Genomic DNA, 18,416 nt, shown 5'->3' on the forward strand with positions numbered 1-18,416 from the left:
ATATTTAGCAAATTTTCCGGCGGGCTATGAAGGGGATTCCTTGGCACATTTTCCCCACTGCTTTTTCCTCCTGTCCTTCGGCTCTCTCCCGCGACTCAAGCCCAGCCAAAACTAATGAAACTCAGGCTCCGATGTCTCATTGCAAAAATTCATTGAGAGACAAAGCAATAAGAGGTGGATTTGTTAGGATCCAGAGAGAACCCACACTTCAGGGTGTGAACCATTGCCGAGGACAAGGGCTGGGGCCATGGAATTAGGCCTGGCTAGGTTTTGGAGAAGGCAATGGCACCCCACTCCAGTACTCTTGCCTGGAAAATCCCATGGGCGGAGGAGCCTGGTAGGCTGCAGTCCATGGGGTTGCAAAGAGTAGGACACGAGTGAGTGACTTCACTTTCACTTTCATGCATTGGAGAAGGAAATGGCAACCCACTCCAGTGTTCTTGCCTGGAGAATCCTAGGGACGGGGGAGCCTGGTGGGTTGCCGTCTATGGGGTCGCACAGAGTCGGACACAACTGAATCGACTTAGCAGCAGCAGCAGTCTCCAAGCATGCTCCCCATCTGAGTTTCTTGGTTGTAAAGTCACCTGCTGATTTGTTCTCCTGAGGATGTTTTTTATTTTGGCTCATCTTGCTAACAGTTGTCTTCCAAGGGAGCTCCCTGTCTGGAGGCATCCCTGGGGCTGACTTAAGCTTTTGCCTGTGTTCAGCCCTCTGAGATTCACAGGTTCCAAACCACATTTAAGTTATTAAGTAGTTCGGACATACAAAAATATGAATTGCACAACAAGCTCCCATAGACCCTCCATATACTTCCTTGAATACATCTCTCCATACTCACCCCACCTTGAATTTAGCATTTAACAATCCTATGCATTTTTTTACTGTGATGCTATGCTATGCTATGCTATGCTATGCTAAGTCACTTCAGTCGTGTCTGACTCTGTGCGACCCCATAGACGGCAGCCCACCAGGCTCCCCGTCCCTGGGATTCTCCAGGCAAGAACACTGGAGTGGGTTGCCATTTCCTTCTCCAATGCATGAAAGTCAAAAGTGAAAGGGAAGTCGCTCAGTCGTGTCCGACTCCTAGCGACCCCATGGACTGCAGCCTATAAGGCTCCTCTGTCCATGGGATTTTCCAGGCAAGAGTACTGGAGTGGGGTGCCATTGCCTTCTCTGTTTTACTGTGACACTTAACTCCAAACAATGCATATATTTTAAATTTATTTACAATGTTAATTTCTGCTATACAGTGAAATAATTCAGTTATACATACATATGTAGTATATATATATATACACACACACACACATTCCTTTTCATATTCTTTCTCATTAGACTTATCACAGAATATTGAATATAGTTCCTGTGGTACACAGTAGGACCTTTAGACAATGTTATTTAGTGATGTTTTCACATTACATACTATTTTTTTGTGATTTGCTTTTTTCCTTCATATTGTGAGATTAATCCACACTGGTATGTTAGGCATATTACCTCTGCATGTAACACATGGTATATTGTAAATATACCATTTTCCTACTGGAGAACACTTGAGCCTCTTTTTTCTCCCCCATTACAATCAGTAACATCAAGGATTCATGTACATTAATCTGTATGACTGTGTTTAGGGTGTGTTACCAGAAGTGGAAATTCTGCGTTGAAAAGAACACACCTCATTTTTAGTAGGTACACAGCACACGTGAGAGAGCACACAGAGAAAAACAGTTTATTTAAGATTGAAGTGAAGCAGAAAGCAGGGTTTCCCTGGAGACTGGAAAGAATCTGCCCATAATGGGAGAGATTCAATCCCTGGGTTGGGAAGATCCCCTGGAGAAGGGAATGGCTACTCACTCCAGTATTCTTGCCTAGAGAATTCCATGGAGAGAGGAACCTAGCGGGCTAGTCTATGGAGTCGAAAAGTCAGACACAACTCAGGAACATTTTCACTTTTAAGGCAGAAAGACAGATGAGTATCCGGTCTGAGGAGTGCAGTAAAAATTAAATACACATATAGGACAGATCTGGGTCTCTGTTTACACTTGTCCAATTATCTTTTTTCACACCAGACCAGTCCCTAAGACCCTCCCCAAGATGTGTGCAACTTTTTGCCAAGGTGGAGTCCACCGCAGACGCCTGTGGAGGGATATCCGAGCTTATCATGGGGCAGCATCCCCCTCCTTTTTTGACCCCCAGGGAAACTTCCTGCGAACGGTCTTTATTTTAGCAGAACTCAGCTCAACTTCTGCCACTAGCTTTGTCCTTGGAGTGTCTGGGTGAGAACAAAGCTTCAATTTTACTCCACTTGACAAACACCAGCTGTCCAGCCCAGGTGCCCATCTATCTCCTACCACAATACCTGTCTGTGACCTTAAGCAAATAGACCACCTGACCTGCCTTTTAAGAAACCTGTATGCAGGTCAGGAAGCAACAGTGAGAACTGAACATGGAACAACAGACTGGTTCCAAATAGGAAAAGGAATACATCAAGGCTGTATATTGTCACCCTGTTTATTTAACTTATATGCAGAGTACATCATGAGAAACGCTGGGCTGGAGGAAGCACAAGCTGGAATCAAGATTGCCAGGAGAAATATCAATAACCTCAGATATGCCGATGACACCACCCTTATGGCAGAAAGTGAAGAGGAACTAAAAAGCCTCTTGATAAAAGTGAAAGAGGAGAATGAAAAAGTTGGCTTAAAACTCAACATTCAGAAAACTAAGATCATGGCATCGGGTCCCATCACTTCATGGCAAATAGATGGGGAAACAGTGGCTGACTTCATGAAATTGAAAGACACTTACTCCTTGAAAAGAAAGTTATAACCAACCTAGACAGCATATTAAAAAGCAGAGACATTATTTTGCCAACAAAGGTTTGTCTAGTCAAGGCTATGGTTTTTCCAGTGGTCATGTATGGATGTGAAAGTTGGACTATGAAGAAAGCTGAGCACCAAAGAATTGATGCTTTTGAACTGTGGTGTTGGAGAAGACTCCCGAGAGTCCCTTGGACTGCAAGGAGATACAACCAGTCCATCCTAAAGATCAGTCCTGGGTGTTCATTGGATGGACTGATGTTGAAGCTGAAACTCCAATACTTTGGTCACCTGATGGGAAGAACTGACTCATTTGAAAAGACCCTGATGCTGGGAAAGGTTGAGGGAAGGAGAAGGGGATGACAGAGGATGAGATGGTTGGATGGCATCACTGACTCAATGGACATGGGCTTGGGTAGACTGGACTGAAGATTAAAGAACCCAAGGTCAGAGAATAACAATGGGAGCAAGTGACCTTGCCCTGTAGGAGTACCTAACAAGGCAATTTCAAGGAGGAAAAAAAAACTGGCAAAATTGACTTAAATAGAAGTTGGAAAAAAATCTTTGCTGAGTGGTGACCAAGCTGTAAATGTTCCACAGAAAAATAAATGCAAAAGATGTGCAATTTTTAAAAAATGACTTATTAGATACAGAAATTGGTACACTCCAGCTAGAACAGTGATGGTAGACATAGACAAATAGGCAGTCTGAAGGAGACTGTCATTTGGAGTATAAACTGGGACGAGGCTCCCCTAGTGGTCCAGTGGCTAAGACTCCACACCCTTAATGCTGGGGACACAGGTTCAATCCCTGTGGTCAGGGAACTAGATCCCACATGCCACAACTAAAGACCCTGGATGCTTCAACTAAGACCTGGCACAGCCAACTAAGTAAACTAACATTAAAAAATAAAGTGGGACAACTTTATGGAACATACACTATTACTTTTAAAAGCCCAGATCCTTTAACTCTGAAATTCTACTTTTGGAGAAGTATTTTGGAACACAACTTCAAATGGGTACAGGGAATCAGACTGGTTTATAGCTTGAAAGTGAAAGAAAGTGAAGTCGCTCAGTCATGTCTGACTCTTTGCGACCCCATGGATGGTAGCCTACCAGGCTCCGTGATCAATGGGATTTTCCAGGCAAGAATACTGGAGTGGGCTGCCATTTCCTTCTCCAGATCTTCCCAACCCAGGGATCGAACCCGGGTCTCCTGCATTGCAGACAGAGGATTTACCATCTGAGCCACCAGGGAAGCCCAAGGTTTATAGCTTGAAAGAAAGTCAAATGCCCCCTACCAAACAAATGTACAATACAGCTTTAGCACAGCATACTCTATACATGCTAGTGGGGAATCACCTTTCTGACAGTGACAGAAAGGAGCAAAGGGTACTTTTTCTCCAATTTTTTAAACTGTGGTGAAATACACATAAAATTAGCATGTTTTTACCATTAAAAAAATTTATTGGGGTATAGTTGATTTACAATGTGTTAGTTTCAAGTATACAGTAAACTGAATCAGTTATACATACACTTTGGGATCCTCTTCTCTTATAGACTATTACGGAGCACTGAATTTCCTGTGCTATACAGGTCTTTATTAGTTATCTATTTTATACTTAGTGGTGTGTATGTATCAATTCCAATCTTCCAATTTATCCTGCCCCAAATCTTTACCACTTCTAGGCATACAGTTCAGTGGTAATAACTATGTTCATAACACTGAGCAATTATCACCACCATCCATCCCCATGAGCTCTTTCACCTTGTAAAAGTGAAACAATACCCATTAAATACTTCTTCACTTCCTCATTCCCAGCTCCTGACAACCACCAGGATTATTCTTCTTCTAAGAATATACCCAGACAACCTATGTTTTCACCAATTCATCAAAAAGAAAACTCGATGATTGTGTTAATAGTATAATTAAAACCTCAAATATTAAAAATATTATGGTACTCCATTTAGAAATCCTCAACACTGGTGTCAATATATGACAAACCTAATTTTAGTTTTTTGTAATGTAGCTGGAAAGAGGTACATACAGCTAGATGTCAACTGATGCTCATTCACTTTCACATCCCTAAACCTTTCTGTACCCTCTTGTTTTTGCTCAGACCCACCTATTTTTATTTGCTTTAAAACATTTTATTGCAATCTTTCTAATAAAGATCACCTAATTGATTTTGGTCCCCAAACTTCTAATCAGCCCATCCCCTCTCCACCGGAGTTTGACAGCTGCTCACACAGGTTCATGCAGGAAACATGTGAAGTTCCAAGGATCTGACCAACACCAGGTAGGACATCCTCTGCATCAGCAAAATCCTAAAACTTCATAAAAGAAATACATATTAAAAACATGCAAGTAGCTGGCCTTAGAGCATCCATCTGTTATAGATACAGGGACAGACTGGTAACTAACAGAGAACGGTGATTAGCCAAAAAGGACTTGCGGCAGTAATCGCTTTCTAGTATATATAGATATCCAATTATTACAGCATGTATCTGAAACTAATGTAACTATATACCAATTTTATTTTTTAAAGAAAACTGCCACACAAGAAGGAAAGAAGCACGAGCGGATCAGGTGGTTTCAAAGATCCTCAGAGAAGTCCAACCAGTTCATCATCACCACTCTGGAGCTGGGAGAAAAACAAGGAAGAGACTTACCACAGTACCCAGGTAGAAGGCATGTTGCTCTCCACTTCTTGTCCCAGCCTGTTGCTGAAGTGGCAGGAACCATCACCTGGACATCCCAGCCACCCCAAAAGTGCTTCTCCAAGAGAATTCTAAACCTTAGGCCTTCAGTCACCAGGCTAGCCTGGAATCTCTGTGAAGGAGTACTGCCCTGGCTGGGCTTCCAAAGCTCTCAGGCTAGAAAAAAGATGAAAGGAGGACAACCAATGAGAAAAACAAGCGGAGTTACAGCCTTCCCACCAGCCCTTCTCAAATATCCAAGTATCCAGTTCCCTAAATGAGTCAGAAATCAATTTTGACATCAAGACCAGTATCAGAGACTCTAGTCTGAGAAATCATCATTCCCAATTTAGGGAGATCTGGATCAAGGAAAGCATTAGAATCTAGAACATTCAGAGATGATAGCCCCAACTTAAGGATTTATCAAATTAAGAGTTTAGCGATGGAAAGTTCAGGAGGGAAAAGGAGAAAACAAAGTTAGAACTGCAGAAAATACCTCCATCAAGAAAGCACCGTATGTAGGGTAACATACTAGGAAAAGGGGTGGACGAAGCAGGTTTAGCAAGGCTGAGAAAAAAAGTTTGAAAAGTTAAAAAAGATAACCTGTGAAGAGACGGCAGCATAGCTAACACTTACCCTTCTTTTAAGAATAACACACCGGTGGACGTTTTAACTCCTAATGGAGAAATGAGACACACAAATACGAGATCAAGAACAGTTCTTGAACTTCTCCCCGCGCCGAAATACCAAAGATCCCAGCCCGGGTCGGGGGGGCGGGGGTGGAGGTGGTCAGCGCGCTGCGGTGATGGCGTCAGCGAGACACTCAGAATCACCTGGAGTCATCATCACCCCCATCCTCCCCCAGTGAAACCGCCAGCCACTCCAGCTCGCACAATCCACTCACCCTCGTGGTGCCTCGGACCCTCCTTCGAGAATCAGGAGCCTGGAAAGAAAGCAATTAGTCAGCAGAGACCTGGGCGACTCCAGACGAGTCCCCCGTGCCCTGGGCTGGGTCAGTTCCAAGCAGTGGCGTCACAGAGACATCAGAAACTCTAGTCTGTATTAATAATTCATCCCGCTCAGCCCGAGACTGCGGTTCCCCCACTCAACGGGTTCCCGAGGTACCTGCACGCCGGTAGCTGTGCAAAGACGGCGCAGGCTGTAGCCTCCCCCTGGTTTGGCGAAGGTTCCGCAGCAGACAACTGGGGAACCGCCGAAGGACCATTTTCACTCTGCGCGTGTTCGCTGAACAAAGAGAACTGCAGGGGCGGTGCCAGGGCTATTTATTTACGGCGGCGCGGCTTCGGGGCCTGACGGGCATAGCTGTCTTCTGAGATGCCTGTCTCGACCCGCAGAATGTCCCTCAACACTCGTCCATACAAGACTAAAGCAATGTGAAAGAGAGGCACGAGAGAATGTTTCACATTCTTCTGGGTAAAGATTCGGAGACGTTTTGTGAATTTTTAAATACAAAGGACAGGTGACCTGACTGGCCCGGCCGGAGAAAGTCCCCAGCGCTGCCCGGTGGGCGCACACTTCCTGGATGGCCTCTCTGGAGGTCTAGTCCCAGCTTGTGTAACCCGAAGTCTTGTCTTTAGTTCTCACGTGTCCCACCAAGGCATTGGGGTCGTTCCAAGGGACTGTCATCCCGCTGTGTCTAGCCAGCGAAATCTGAATTCGCACCCCCCCCCCCTTCCAGCCCACAGACCTGTCAGGCACATTATTTCTTGTCCTTTTTTAATAAACAGCTTTATTAAGGTATAATTTTGTCTACTGCGGGGGAGGGGGGCGGCTGGGTGGGTGGGGCAGCACAACCTGAAAGTGGAGAATTCTGTTTTATTCTGCAGGCAAAACTGAGGACCTTGAAATACCTATGCTGTCTTGTGTGAAATAGACAGCTAGTGGGAAGTTGCCCTGTAACCCAGGGAGCTCAACCTGGTGCTCCGTGACGACCTGGAGGGGTGGGATGAGAGTATGGGGGTGGGAGAGAGGTTCAAGAAGAGGGGGATATATGTATACTTACGGCTCACGTTGTACTGCAGAAATCAACACAACATTGTAAAACAATTATCTTCCAATTAAATGTTAAAACACACACACACACACGCACAAAACTGAAGACTTTAGCCCGGGTTGCAGCCTCTCAGCTCCGAAGAGGAAATGGAGAAGCCAGGCTATATAGGGTTTTTGCAACAAAGACTGTGTAGTCAGCTTTAAAAAATTAAAAGTTAATTAAAGAAAATCAGACATCTCAAGTCAATGGATTTACTCTTTTTCTGTGTATGGGAAGATGCAAAAGTCTGGGCTTAAGTAATTCCTCAGCTATCTGGGGCTGGTATCCTGTGTTTCCCCAACCTTATTCTACAAGGGGTACACCGTTGTAGGGCAGGGGGTGGCTGCGTCCACTTTTCCCTCTTGCACAACTGAAACTCTGTACTTGTGAACAGTTACTCCCCATTTCCCTCTTCATTTTTTTTTTTTTTTTTTTCATCCCACAAACCATTATTAGAGACCTCTCTGTGCGACTCCAAATCCTTCAGCTCATATGTCCCCGGAGAGGCCTCTGCCCCTTGTCCTAGGAAGTGGCTCCACCTATGGATGGCTCAAGGAGTACCACACACAGGCATTTCAAAATGGGCTTTAAATACTCATCAGAGCCCCATGCGAAGGGACTGGGGTGAGAGTGTGTTACATATGAGCTAGGGCTGGGGTGCCCTGAGAGAGAAGGGACCAATCCATCAGGGCAGCTGGGGTCCCCCACCCCCAACCTGGGATAAGGGAACCAGTTAAGGGCCCTCTCTGGTGGGTCCCATGGGCCAACTGGGAGCCAGCTCTTGCTTCCACATAGATCATTCCAGAGGGAACCAAGGAGGACCGCCCACGGAGGCACTTTCTTAGTGATATTGCTGATAGCTGGGGTAGCCTCGGGCCTTGGTACCCTCCTTTGGGGGCAGCTTGTTGGGGTTCTCCAATAAGGGGAGTGCACTGAGGAAGTGCTGGATAGTGTAGTGAGTGTGGAGGACGCCAACACGCTGGATGAGGGCCAACAGAATGCCCACCACCCCCCAAGCATTGCTGAGCCCACCATCACCAATGAGCCACTGTGGGCAGCTAGCACAGACCTGTCAGTGCTTCACTGGTAATAGAGTACCAGAAATCTTCCTTGCCCCGCAGCCACACCAGACCCGTGGATGGTGGAAAACAGCCTCCCCACTCCTGCCCACACACCGCGAAGCTACCTCCAGTCTGAGGGGCTTTGTTCTTTAACAGCATTGACACTGCCTCTCAATCAGCGCCGAATTTCTACAGGGTCATTGCAGAAACCCTTCATGGCCTGGAAGACTGTATCGCAGCTAACACCCATAATGAAGGTTCCACCGCAATCATCCACAATTCTCCATGGGCAAGGCTCCTAAGCAAGCGAACTCCTCCATGGCTCATATCTTTTTTTTGTAAGTTCTGTGTTAATTACTTTGGCTAAGCCTCACTGCTTGTGGGATTTTACTTCCACCAGGGATCGAACCCAGGCCCTGGCAATGAAAGCACTGAGTCCTAACCGCTGGAGGGCCAGGAAATGACGCCCTGATGTTGCTTTCTAATGAGCCATTTCCCTAGTGAGGACTCATGAAATTAATTGACCCAGCTTCAGGAATTCTCTTTTTTGGCCTATTAAGCTGTTGGTGGCAATTTCCCTAAAGTTTAGCATTACTACTGCTGCCGGTGAATCAACACTTTAAGGCCTTTCCAGCTTTGATTCACAGCAGAAAATCCCTTGCCACCAGCTGCTGCTCCTGGAAGCACTAACACCTTCCTCTCCTCCCTCTCTCTTGTCCCCATACCTCTAAAAAATAATCAGGAATAGCCTCTGGTACAGTGGTTTTTCTCAACTTTGGCTGAAACATCGTGGTGGCTTTAATTCTATGCAATGCCTTGGCCTACTTCCCAAGACTGACTTTTGTGGGGACAGCCAGGGTGGGGGGGGGTGTGAGTATTTCTTTAGCCTCCCAAATAGTCTCAATATACCACTACATTTGTTGCTTCTTGTTGTTGCTAAGTCACTTCAGTCATGTCCAACTCTGTGAAACCACACAGACGGCAGCCCACCAGGCTCCCCCATCCCTGGGATTCTCCAGGCAAGAACACTGGAGTGGGTTGCCATTTCCTTCTCCAATGCATCAAAGTGAAAAGTGAAAGGGAAGTCGCTCAGTCACGTCTGATTCTTCGAGACCCCATGGACTGCAGCCCACCAGGCTCCTCCGTCCCTGGGATTTTCCAGGCAAGAGTACTGGAGTGAGGTGCCATGGAACATAACAGCTATGGAAAGTCACTTATTAAAAACTAGGTAAAGAGCTGCAGCACTACATTGGCAAACCCTAACTCCAACGATTTGAAGTTGAAAGATTTGAGGGACTTTCCTGGCAGTTCAGTGGTTAAGACTCCCAATGCTTCCACTGCATGGGGTGAGGGTTTAATCCCTGGTCAGGGAACTAAGATCCTGCATGCCCCTCTGAGCAGCCAAAAATAAGATGGGGGTTTACATTTAAAGATTTATTCTATTATCTGGCAGGTTAAGTTTTTAAAAACTTAAGCAAGCCCCCAATTTCTGCTGCTGCAGCAGTTAAACTGCACATATTATGAAGTTATGCTCAGAGCATACAACATCATATTATAGTTCATATATCTTGTTAGTAAGACCAGCCTTTGAGAATTGGCCCAGGAACCAGAACTATACTTTTTTTTTTTTTTTTACCTTTACAATCTTTTCGTTAACAAGGGCTTCCCATACTTTGTCATTCCTAAAATGTTTTGGTTTCCCAGAGGGGGATGATTTATTGGAAAATACACAACATGAAACTAAGTTGCGTGATTCTGGAGTTGGTATTCGCAGGCTCAGTTTTTGGAAGGAAAGAGGCTGAGATTCTAATCAGGCTAAAGAAAGTGTTGCTTCGCAGATGGCTCAGTGGTAAAGAACCCACCCACCAATGCAGGAGATGCAGGTTGGATCTCCGGGTTGGAAAAGATCCCCTGGAGAAGGAAATGGCAACCCACTCCAGTATTCTTGCCAAAAAATTCCAATGGAAGAGGAGCCTGTTGAGCTACAGTCAGGGCAGCAAGAGAGTCTGGATATGACTAATGCAACAAAGTGAGGACTTTTAAACTGCTCCAGTGAGAAGCAGCCCCTAGGGAAGGGCTTGTGTGGGAGGAACACCCATTTCCCAAGCTCTACTCTGCACAGCTTTTATTCCCTTTTTTTCATAATTAAATGTGTTATTCAGTTTCTCTTGTTTACAGATTGTCTGTGAAAAGCACAAAAAAGGCTACTGTCAGTGAAAAAGTGTTAGTCACTCAGTCCTGTCTGACTCTTTGTGACTCCATGGACTGTAGCCCGCCAGGCTTCTCATTCCAGTGAATTCTCCAGGCAAGAATACTAAAGTGGGTTGTCATTCCCTTCTCCAGGGGATCTTCCAGACCCAGGGATCGAACCCAGGTCTCCTGCATTGAAGGCAGACTCTTTTACCTAAAACTGGAGTAAAATCACCACTTGAAGCCAGACAGGAACCATACAACACCAACCCGTGTTCAGGCAGAGTGGAAAAACACCCTGGCCCCGAAATCACTTGTTTCTCCCTAGTTTTGCCCTGGATAGCTTAAGTGACCACCTCCGTATGCTAACCTCTGAAAAAAGCTTCAGAATACCTAGGGTAGAGAATGGTGTGATGAGAATTACTGAGGCTTACTGGGGTGACTCAAAGATCCAGGTACAGTGCCTGGCATCCTTCTTTATTGCCTTGCCCCCAAACTCAGTTTCTCACTTCCCTAAAACCCTCACTTGGAAAACTCCAGCTTCAAAGACCACAGCTGAAGCCAATGCTTGCCTATAGCACATTTCTGCTCGTGATGATCTAGAACTTTGGAAGTGAGGCAATTCAGACAAATGCTTTATTTTCAAAGGAAACAACCAAAACTAAGAGGCTAAATAATTTACACTAGATCACCCAAATGCTTTATTTTCAAAGGAAACAACCAAAACTAAGAGGCTAAATAATTTACACTAGATCACCCAGGTGGGATTTATAAAAGGGAGTTTTAAACTGCACCTCATTTTTACTCTTTTGTCCACCTTAAATTTATTTATACTTAAGACTGGAAGACTCACAGATTAAATATGAACAGCTCTGCACAAAATGAGTACAAGAGAGGAAGGAAACATAAACCTCTCTCAACACTGCCTTTAAACCCACACTCATTTCTCCTCCCCAAAACCCTTTGCAAATCCCATCCCTACTTTTCCCTAAAACAAACCTCACCAAAATCAAAAGGGGCACCTGGAATTTGTTTTCTGTTATGGACATAATTTACCACCTACAATAAAGTCACAACAAAGTATAGCTATAGCCATGGCACCTAACATATATAACTCCAGAAGTACTGCCCTTTCATGGTCTATAGAATTCAGACGTTCAGAGAAGCCATTATCCCTCCCCAAATAAACAAACAATCTGCATTTATCATTTTCTTTTTATTCCTTAAGTATACAAATGTTTAATTCTATGACTTTTGGTGTGTTTACAAAGCAAAACACAGGACACAGGGTGGCAGTGTTGACTCACTTGAAACAAACAAAAAAAACCCCACGGAAAGCCATCCTTATTACCAACTTGCATGAAAATGCAAACATTCTGGTGAACACACTCATTATAACATACAGAAATAACAAAAACAAGCTAGTTAGAGGTTACAACCTTATCATAGAACAAACTGACACATCACAGGAGTAAATATAGGGCAAGACCCAAGTCCATAGGTCTACTACAGACAGACAAAAAGTAAGGCCCCTAATCCACCTCCTCAATGGTGGGGCCAGACCCAGAGCCCCCTTTAGGGCCCTGAGCCCCAAAGCCGCCAGCCCCGGGGCCGCCCGCCCCCTGGTACAGTCTGCTGATGATGGGGTTACACACCTGCTCCAGCTCCTTCCTCTTGTGCTCAAACTCGTCCTTCTCCGCCAAGGTGTTGGCGTCCAGCCAGGAAATCACCTCCTGGCACTTGTCCAGCACCTTCTTCTTGTCCGCCTCGCTGATCTTGCCCTTCAGCCCCTCATCCTCCACGGCGCTCTTCATGTTGAAGGCGTACGACTCCAGCGCGTTCTTGGCAGACACCCTCTCGCGTTGGACCTCGTCCTCCGCCTTGTACTTCTCCGCCTCCTGCACCATGCGCTCGATCTCCTCCTTGCTCAGCCGGCCCTTGTCGTTGGTGATGGTGATCTTGTTGGCCTTGCCCGTGCTCTTGTCCGTGGCCGTGACGTTCAGGATGCCATTGGCGTCGATGTCGAAGGTCACCTCGATCTGGGGCACCCCCCGCGGGGCCGGCGGGATGCCGCTCAGCTCGAAGCGCCCCAGCAGGTTGTTGTCCCGCGTCATGGCCCTCTCGCCCTCGTACACCTGGATCAGCACGCCCGGCTGGTTGTCCGAGTAGGTGGTGAAGATCTGCGTCTGCTTCGTGGGGATGGTGGAGTTGCGCTTGATCAGGGCGGTCATCACGCCTCCGGCCGTCTCCAGTCCCAGCGACAGGGGAGCCACGTCCAGCAACAGCAGGTCCTGCACGTTCTCCGACTTGTCCCCCATCAGGATGGCCGCCTGCACCGCCGCCCCGTACGCCACCGCCTCGTCGGGGTTGATGCTCTTGTTGAGGTCGCGCCCGTTGAAGAAGTCCTGCAGCAGCTTCTGCACCTTGGGGATGCGGGTGGAGCCCCCCACCAGGACCAGGTCGTGGATCTGCGCCTTGTCCAGCTTGGCGTCGCGTAGCGCCTTCTCCACGGGCTCCAGGGTGCTCCGGAACAGGTCGGAGCACAGCTCCTCGAACCGCGCCCTGGTGATGGACGTGTAGAAGTCGATGCCCTCGAACAGGGAGTCGATCTCCAGGCTGGCCTGGGTGCTGGACGACAAGGTTCTCTTGGCCCGCTCGCATGCGGTGCGCAGCCGCCTCACGGCCCGCTTGTTCTGGCTGATGTCCTTCTTGTGCTTCCTCTTGAACTCCTCCACGAAGTGGTTCACCAGCCTGTTGTCGAAGTCCTCCCCGCCCAGGTGCGTGTCCCCGGCCGTGGCCTTCACCTCGAAGATGCCGTCGTCGATCGTCAGGATGGACACGTCGAACGTGCCCCCTCCCAGATCAAAGATGAGCACGTTGCGCTCCCCCTTGCCCGTCCTGTCCAGGCCGTAGGCGATGGCGGCGGCCGTGGGCTCGTTGATGATCCTCAGCACGTTCAGCCCCGCGATCACCCCCGCGTCCTTGGTGGCCTGCCGCTGCGAGTCGTTGAAGTAGGCCGGCACGGTGATCACCGCGTTGGTCACCGGGTGGCCCAGGTACGCCTCGGCGATCTCCTTCATCTTGGTCAGCACCATCGACGAGATCTCCTCCGGGTAGAACGCCTTGGTCTCCCCCTTGTAGCTCACCTGCACCTTAGGCTTGTCTCCGTCGTTGATGACGCGGAAAGGCCAGTGCTTCATGTCCGACTGCACCACCGGGTCTCCGAACTTGCGGCCGATCAGCCGCTTCGCGTCGAACACCGTGTTCTGCGGGTTCAGCGCCACCTGGTTCTTGGCCGCATCGCCGATGAGCCGCTCGGTATCGGTGAAGGCTACGTAGCTTGGGGTGGTGCGGTTGCCCTGGTCGTTGGCGATGATCTCCACCTTGCCGTGCTGGAACACCCCTACGCAGGAGTAGGTGGTGCCCAGGTCGATGCCGATAGCTGTGTTTTTCGCCATGCCGGTGCCCTGCTTTTCCGGCTCCGAGATAAGCTTCAAACCTGAAATCGGTGAAGAGGATCTGCGACGAGAAGCTCGGGCTTTTCGGAACCCGAAAGCTGAACGCTCTGGTGCTCCTCGGGGCGGTCCTTGGAGATAGCGGGTCTGCGGAAGCTGCTCTCACGGACTAAGCCGTAAGTTTTATCAGTTCTCTCCAGGCTGCTGTTTCTCCTCAGGCGGCTCTGTGTTTATAATTCTTCATCAAGCCCCGCCTTTTCCCTCGTCAGCCAATGACCGAGCTCAGTGGGGCTGCCAGGTCGGGAATATTCCAGGGGTTTCGCCTCAAGTCCTGCCCCCTGGCTTTCTGGAACCAATCAGCGCCCTGGATGCCTCTCCTCCCAGAACTCTCCAGACTCTTCTAGGATTCGCTGGAGGAAACAGGAGTCCTAAGGAGAGGGGGAGAGGGGCTGGGAAGGTCCACCCACTCTGTCTCTGGTTTCCTGGCGACCAGCCAGCCAAGTAGTTTGGAGTCGACTGGAAGGATCAGCCCTGGGCTTGTAATTAATTGTAGGGCGGTGAGAGGATCTCGGGGCTCAAATTAGTTTGGTGGTTTAAAGTAGAATTAAGGGCTACACGACTGCCGGGACAGCCAAAATACAGAAAGTTCCCGAGTTTCTCGAAGAGGGTTGGCTATCTGTGGGCCAAGGAGAGTGATCGGAGGCTAACGCTGATGGAAGCAGCCACGTTTGGGCTGGCTCGCCGAGCGGCCGGGCTGTCCGAGAAATGCCTTGGTCATCCGCGGCGCTTTTCCCATCTTATTTTTAAAATGGGAAGGAAAAGGAGAGAGTTGAAGCTGTTTAAGTTTTGGCTCCTCTTTAGCCCTATTCAGATGGGAGGGGAAATTTTAATTTTCAGAAGAAAATCAATTAGGTATATGGTTTTTAGATTGTAGAAGGTTCCCAACGCCTTAGAAGGGACCTGCTCGGTCGGGGGAGCGTGGGAAGGGCAGGGCTGGAGCCACAGCGCCCCTGTCCCCGCCCAGAGCTGCTCCCTTTCTCCTCGGGCTGGACTGGGCTTGAGAAAGAAAATATTTTCCATAGATATTTAGCTGTCCTTTGCGCTTCTCCGGATTCCTCATCTTTCCCAGCCCCAGGTGCGGACGCACCCCTCCCCTCCTCTGTGCCTTTTAAATTCCTGGTTCAGCCTCGGATGATCAGTGGTGCCTGGATTAACCTGAGTCCCGAATTCGGTCTTCTGCCTTGTCATTTGCGGCTCCTAGGCTGTCCACTACTTTTAAGTAAATGTGGTGTGGTGGTGAGCCTGCGAGGGTGGGGGTGGGGGAGCGTTCAGTCCTGTTTGAAGAGCATGCTATATAGTTGGTTGGCGGGTGGCCCATTGTAAACAGTCTGGAATGATGCTGGAAGGTGAGAAAGGTTGGCAGGACCTAGGTTCTATCTCCTCTAAAAGTTCAGGTTGTTTGCTGTGTACTTAATTCGTCCATTTAACTTTTTATCCTAGATTTCAGCTTTCTGTTGTTAGCCTCCTTCCTGTTTTAAATACAGTGACATTTGGTAATTTATTTTGGCTTTTGTTTCTTCTTCCTTTATGGGCAATGCAAGATCCCTTATTAGGCACCTAAAGTGAAAATGTGAGGGACATTAAAGCCATAGTAGAGGGGATTCACAACCCATGAAATAGACTCATTACTGTATCCACATGTCTTGAGCATAGAAAACATAACAGCACAAGTCGGAGGAGGCAGTTGTGGGGTTTTGTTGTTGTTGTTTTAAAATTAATAGCTAAGCCTTAGTTGTAGCATGGTCAATCTTAGTTGTAGCATGTGGGATCTATTTTCTTGACCAGAGATCGAACCCAGGCCGCCTGCATTCTCCTCTACAGAGTCTTAGCCCTTCTGGACCACCAGAGAAGTACCTGAGGAGGCAATTTCTGATAAAGGGAAGAAATCTCGCTTTGAACACTTTTGCTTAACTGACGTTTACACACATACACACACACACGCGCGCGCGCGCGCACAGCCATTCATCAAACACCTCTTCCTGAAATCTGAGGGTATTCAGTTTATTTTATAATTTGTTCAGGTTAATCAGATATACAGATTTGTTAAAGCAATATTTTTATCTTTCACTGTGCAGGTAGGTGATAACTTTTTTTACATTCAGGTGTGGCTCTCCAATGAATCACCTCCTTAATCTAGTCAAACTGGTTAAACTTCAGGAATTTTCCATCTCTTTATGCAGTATCTGAAAGGGGATTCCCCAAACGTCCATCTTAGCCACCCAGTTTGTGAACACTTCCAGAGAAGTGTTCACCTCCAGAGAAGTCCTTAACCTCATCCCCTCTCCCCTCTCTTCCTCACCATCAGCTGCTGCTGCTACTGCTAAGTCACTTCAGTTGTGTCCGACTCTGTGCGACCCCAGAGACAGCAGCCCACCAGGCTCCCCGTCCCTGGGATTCTCCAGGCAAGAACACTGGAGTGGGTTGCCATTGCCTTCTCCCCCATCAGCTGCTACCAGCAGGAATTCTGGATTCGCTCTCCTCTCCAAAATTTGCAGTTCTCTTCCTCTATTGGCTTGAAGCAAAGGGCATCATTGTCTCCACTGCTCGACAGGGAGACAGGTGATAGGGCCTCAAATCTTGCTGTTGCTGGGGTGGAGGAGTGGGGGAGCCACTTGAAAATGCTGTTTTTCATGAATCAAGCAGTCAGCTACACACTGTATTAACCTACACTTTGCGTTGTCTCTCTCTGTGGATGACCCGGAAACCTAAATATCCGTATTTCTTTTCCATTTCCTATGAGGAGAGTCTCTTGAATTTTGTCTTCCTTTAACACTGGACACTTCCCAAGGCAGGAACTCAGGTACCGGTTTAACTGGTGCCTAAGGAGATTTGGTGTATGACCATTTAGCAGCGTGTGTGTGTGTGTGTGCGCGCGTGCGCATGCGTGTGCATGCCTTCAATGGGGTTGGAGGATGTAATTGACCATATCTAAGCCTTAACAACTTTCATAAGCTTTAAATGATAATCAGGCTATTTGCCTATTGACTTCTGAGATCTCTATAATGAGAAAGGCCCTGCTACACAACTGCAAGACTCTTGACAGCATCTCAGGGCGATAGCTGTGCTATAATTCAAACTGAATGCTGTATTTTTGTACCTGATAAATCCTTTAATGTAACACATTTGAACCACATGAAAAATCAGATTTCTGCTCTAAGTACCCATTCCCTAGTCTTGACAATCTTTAAAAAAAACTGGTGTGGGAGGCTCATGGCTAAAATATTTACTTTTAATTCCACTAATGTTATTAACTATACCATTTGTATTTTGCTTGTTTCACAAGATTATTATTTCTTGTATTACCAAGTATATGACTGAGCTTTCAACAGAAATGATGACTAGACTTGAAGCAGTTGATCAAATGTATAGTTCGATATATGATCAATGAGTGTAATAGTGTAACTCTAGAAGGCAATGGCAACCCACTCCAGTGTTCTTGCCTGGAAAATCCCATGAACGGAGGAGCCTGGTAGGCTGCAGTCCATGGGGTCGCTAAGAGTCGGACTCCTGAGCAACTTCACTTTCACTTTTCACTTTCATGCATTGGAGAAGGAAATGGCAACCCACTCCACTGTTCTTGCCTGGAGACTCCCAGGGATTGGGGAGCCTTGTGGGCTTCCGTCTGTGGGGTTGCACAGAGTTGGACACAACTGAAGCGACTTAGTAGCAGCAGCAGCAAGGAGATTTTAAGAATCCCAAGAGACTTTTCACAACTTTATTTGATGCATTTTGGAATTAGTTTTTTAAAATCGGGTTTAGTGTTTGGAAGAATCAAGATTAAGGTTGCCCAAGCCTGACCGGGTGACAGGGTAAAATTTAAGGGTTGGGGATGGGAGAGAGACTGCCAAGAATGCTAACTGCCAAGGGAAGGAAGTGGGTGGGGCGGGGGGAGCCATCCTCACCCTGAAGTTGCAGGATCTTTTTTTGTTCTCTCTCCTTTTTCCTACAGTTTTTCATCCAGTATGGTTTTTCTCAAGTCTATTTGTTTTTAAAAGACAGTATAATTCTAGGTTTTTCAGACAGAAGCAAAAGAGAACAATGTGACACCTAGAGCCAGGCATTTTTTCATTTTATTTTTGGCT

At 47.2% G+C, this 18,416-nt stretch overlaps 1 protein-coding gene, 2 non-coding genes and 1 pseudogene across 3 annotated transcripts; all 4 read right to left on the reverse strand.

Moving 5' to 3' along the window:
* Positions 1–4,261: 4,261 nt before the first annotated feature.
* On the reverse strand, positions 4,262–9,417 carry LOC133235974 (mitochondrial import inner membrane translocase subunit Tim17-B-like; annotated as a pseudogene).
* On the reverse strand, positions 5,795–5,861 carry LOC133237084 (small nucleolar RNA SNORD52). Its single transcript, XR_009733117.1, has one exon. It is a non-coding gene; the product is annotated as a small nucleolar RNA SNORD52 (small nucleolar RNA).
* On the reverse strand, positions 6,303–6,365 carry LOC133237085 (small nucleolar RNA SNORD48). Its single transcript, XR_009733118.1, has one exon. It is a non-coding gene; the product is annotated as a small nucleolar RNA SNORD48 (small nucleolar RNA).
* Positions 9,418–12,016: 2,599 nt separating the features above from the next.
* Positions 12,017–14,488, reverse strand: LOC133236877 (heat shock 70 kDa protein 1B). The gene has a single exon (XM_061399127.1). The coding sequence runs from the start codon at positions 14,275–14,277 to the stop codon at positions 12,352–12,354; it is 1,926 nt and encodes a 641-aa protein (XP_061255111.1). The 5' UTR covers positions 14,278–14,488; the 3' UTR covers positions 12,017–12,351.
* Between the last annotated feature and the right edge of the window lie 3,928 nt (positions 14,489–18,416).

Source organism: Bos javanicus, chromosome 23 (assembly GCF_032452875.1).
Source record: "Bos javanicus breed banteng chromosome 23, ARS-OSU_banteng_1.0, whole genome shotgun sequence".
Classification (NCBI taxonomy): Eukaryota; Metazoa; Chordata; class Mammalia; order Artiodactyla; family Bovidae; genus Bos; species Bos javanicus.

Coding starts and splice junctions, on each gene's coding strand:
- LOC133236877 (XM_061399127.1), bottom strand. CDS start 14,277: ATGGCGAAAAACACAGCTATCGGCATCGACCTGGGCACCACCTACTCC.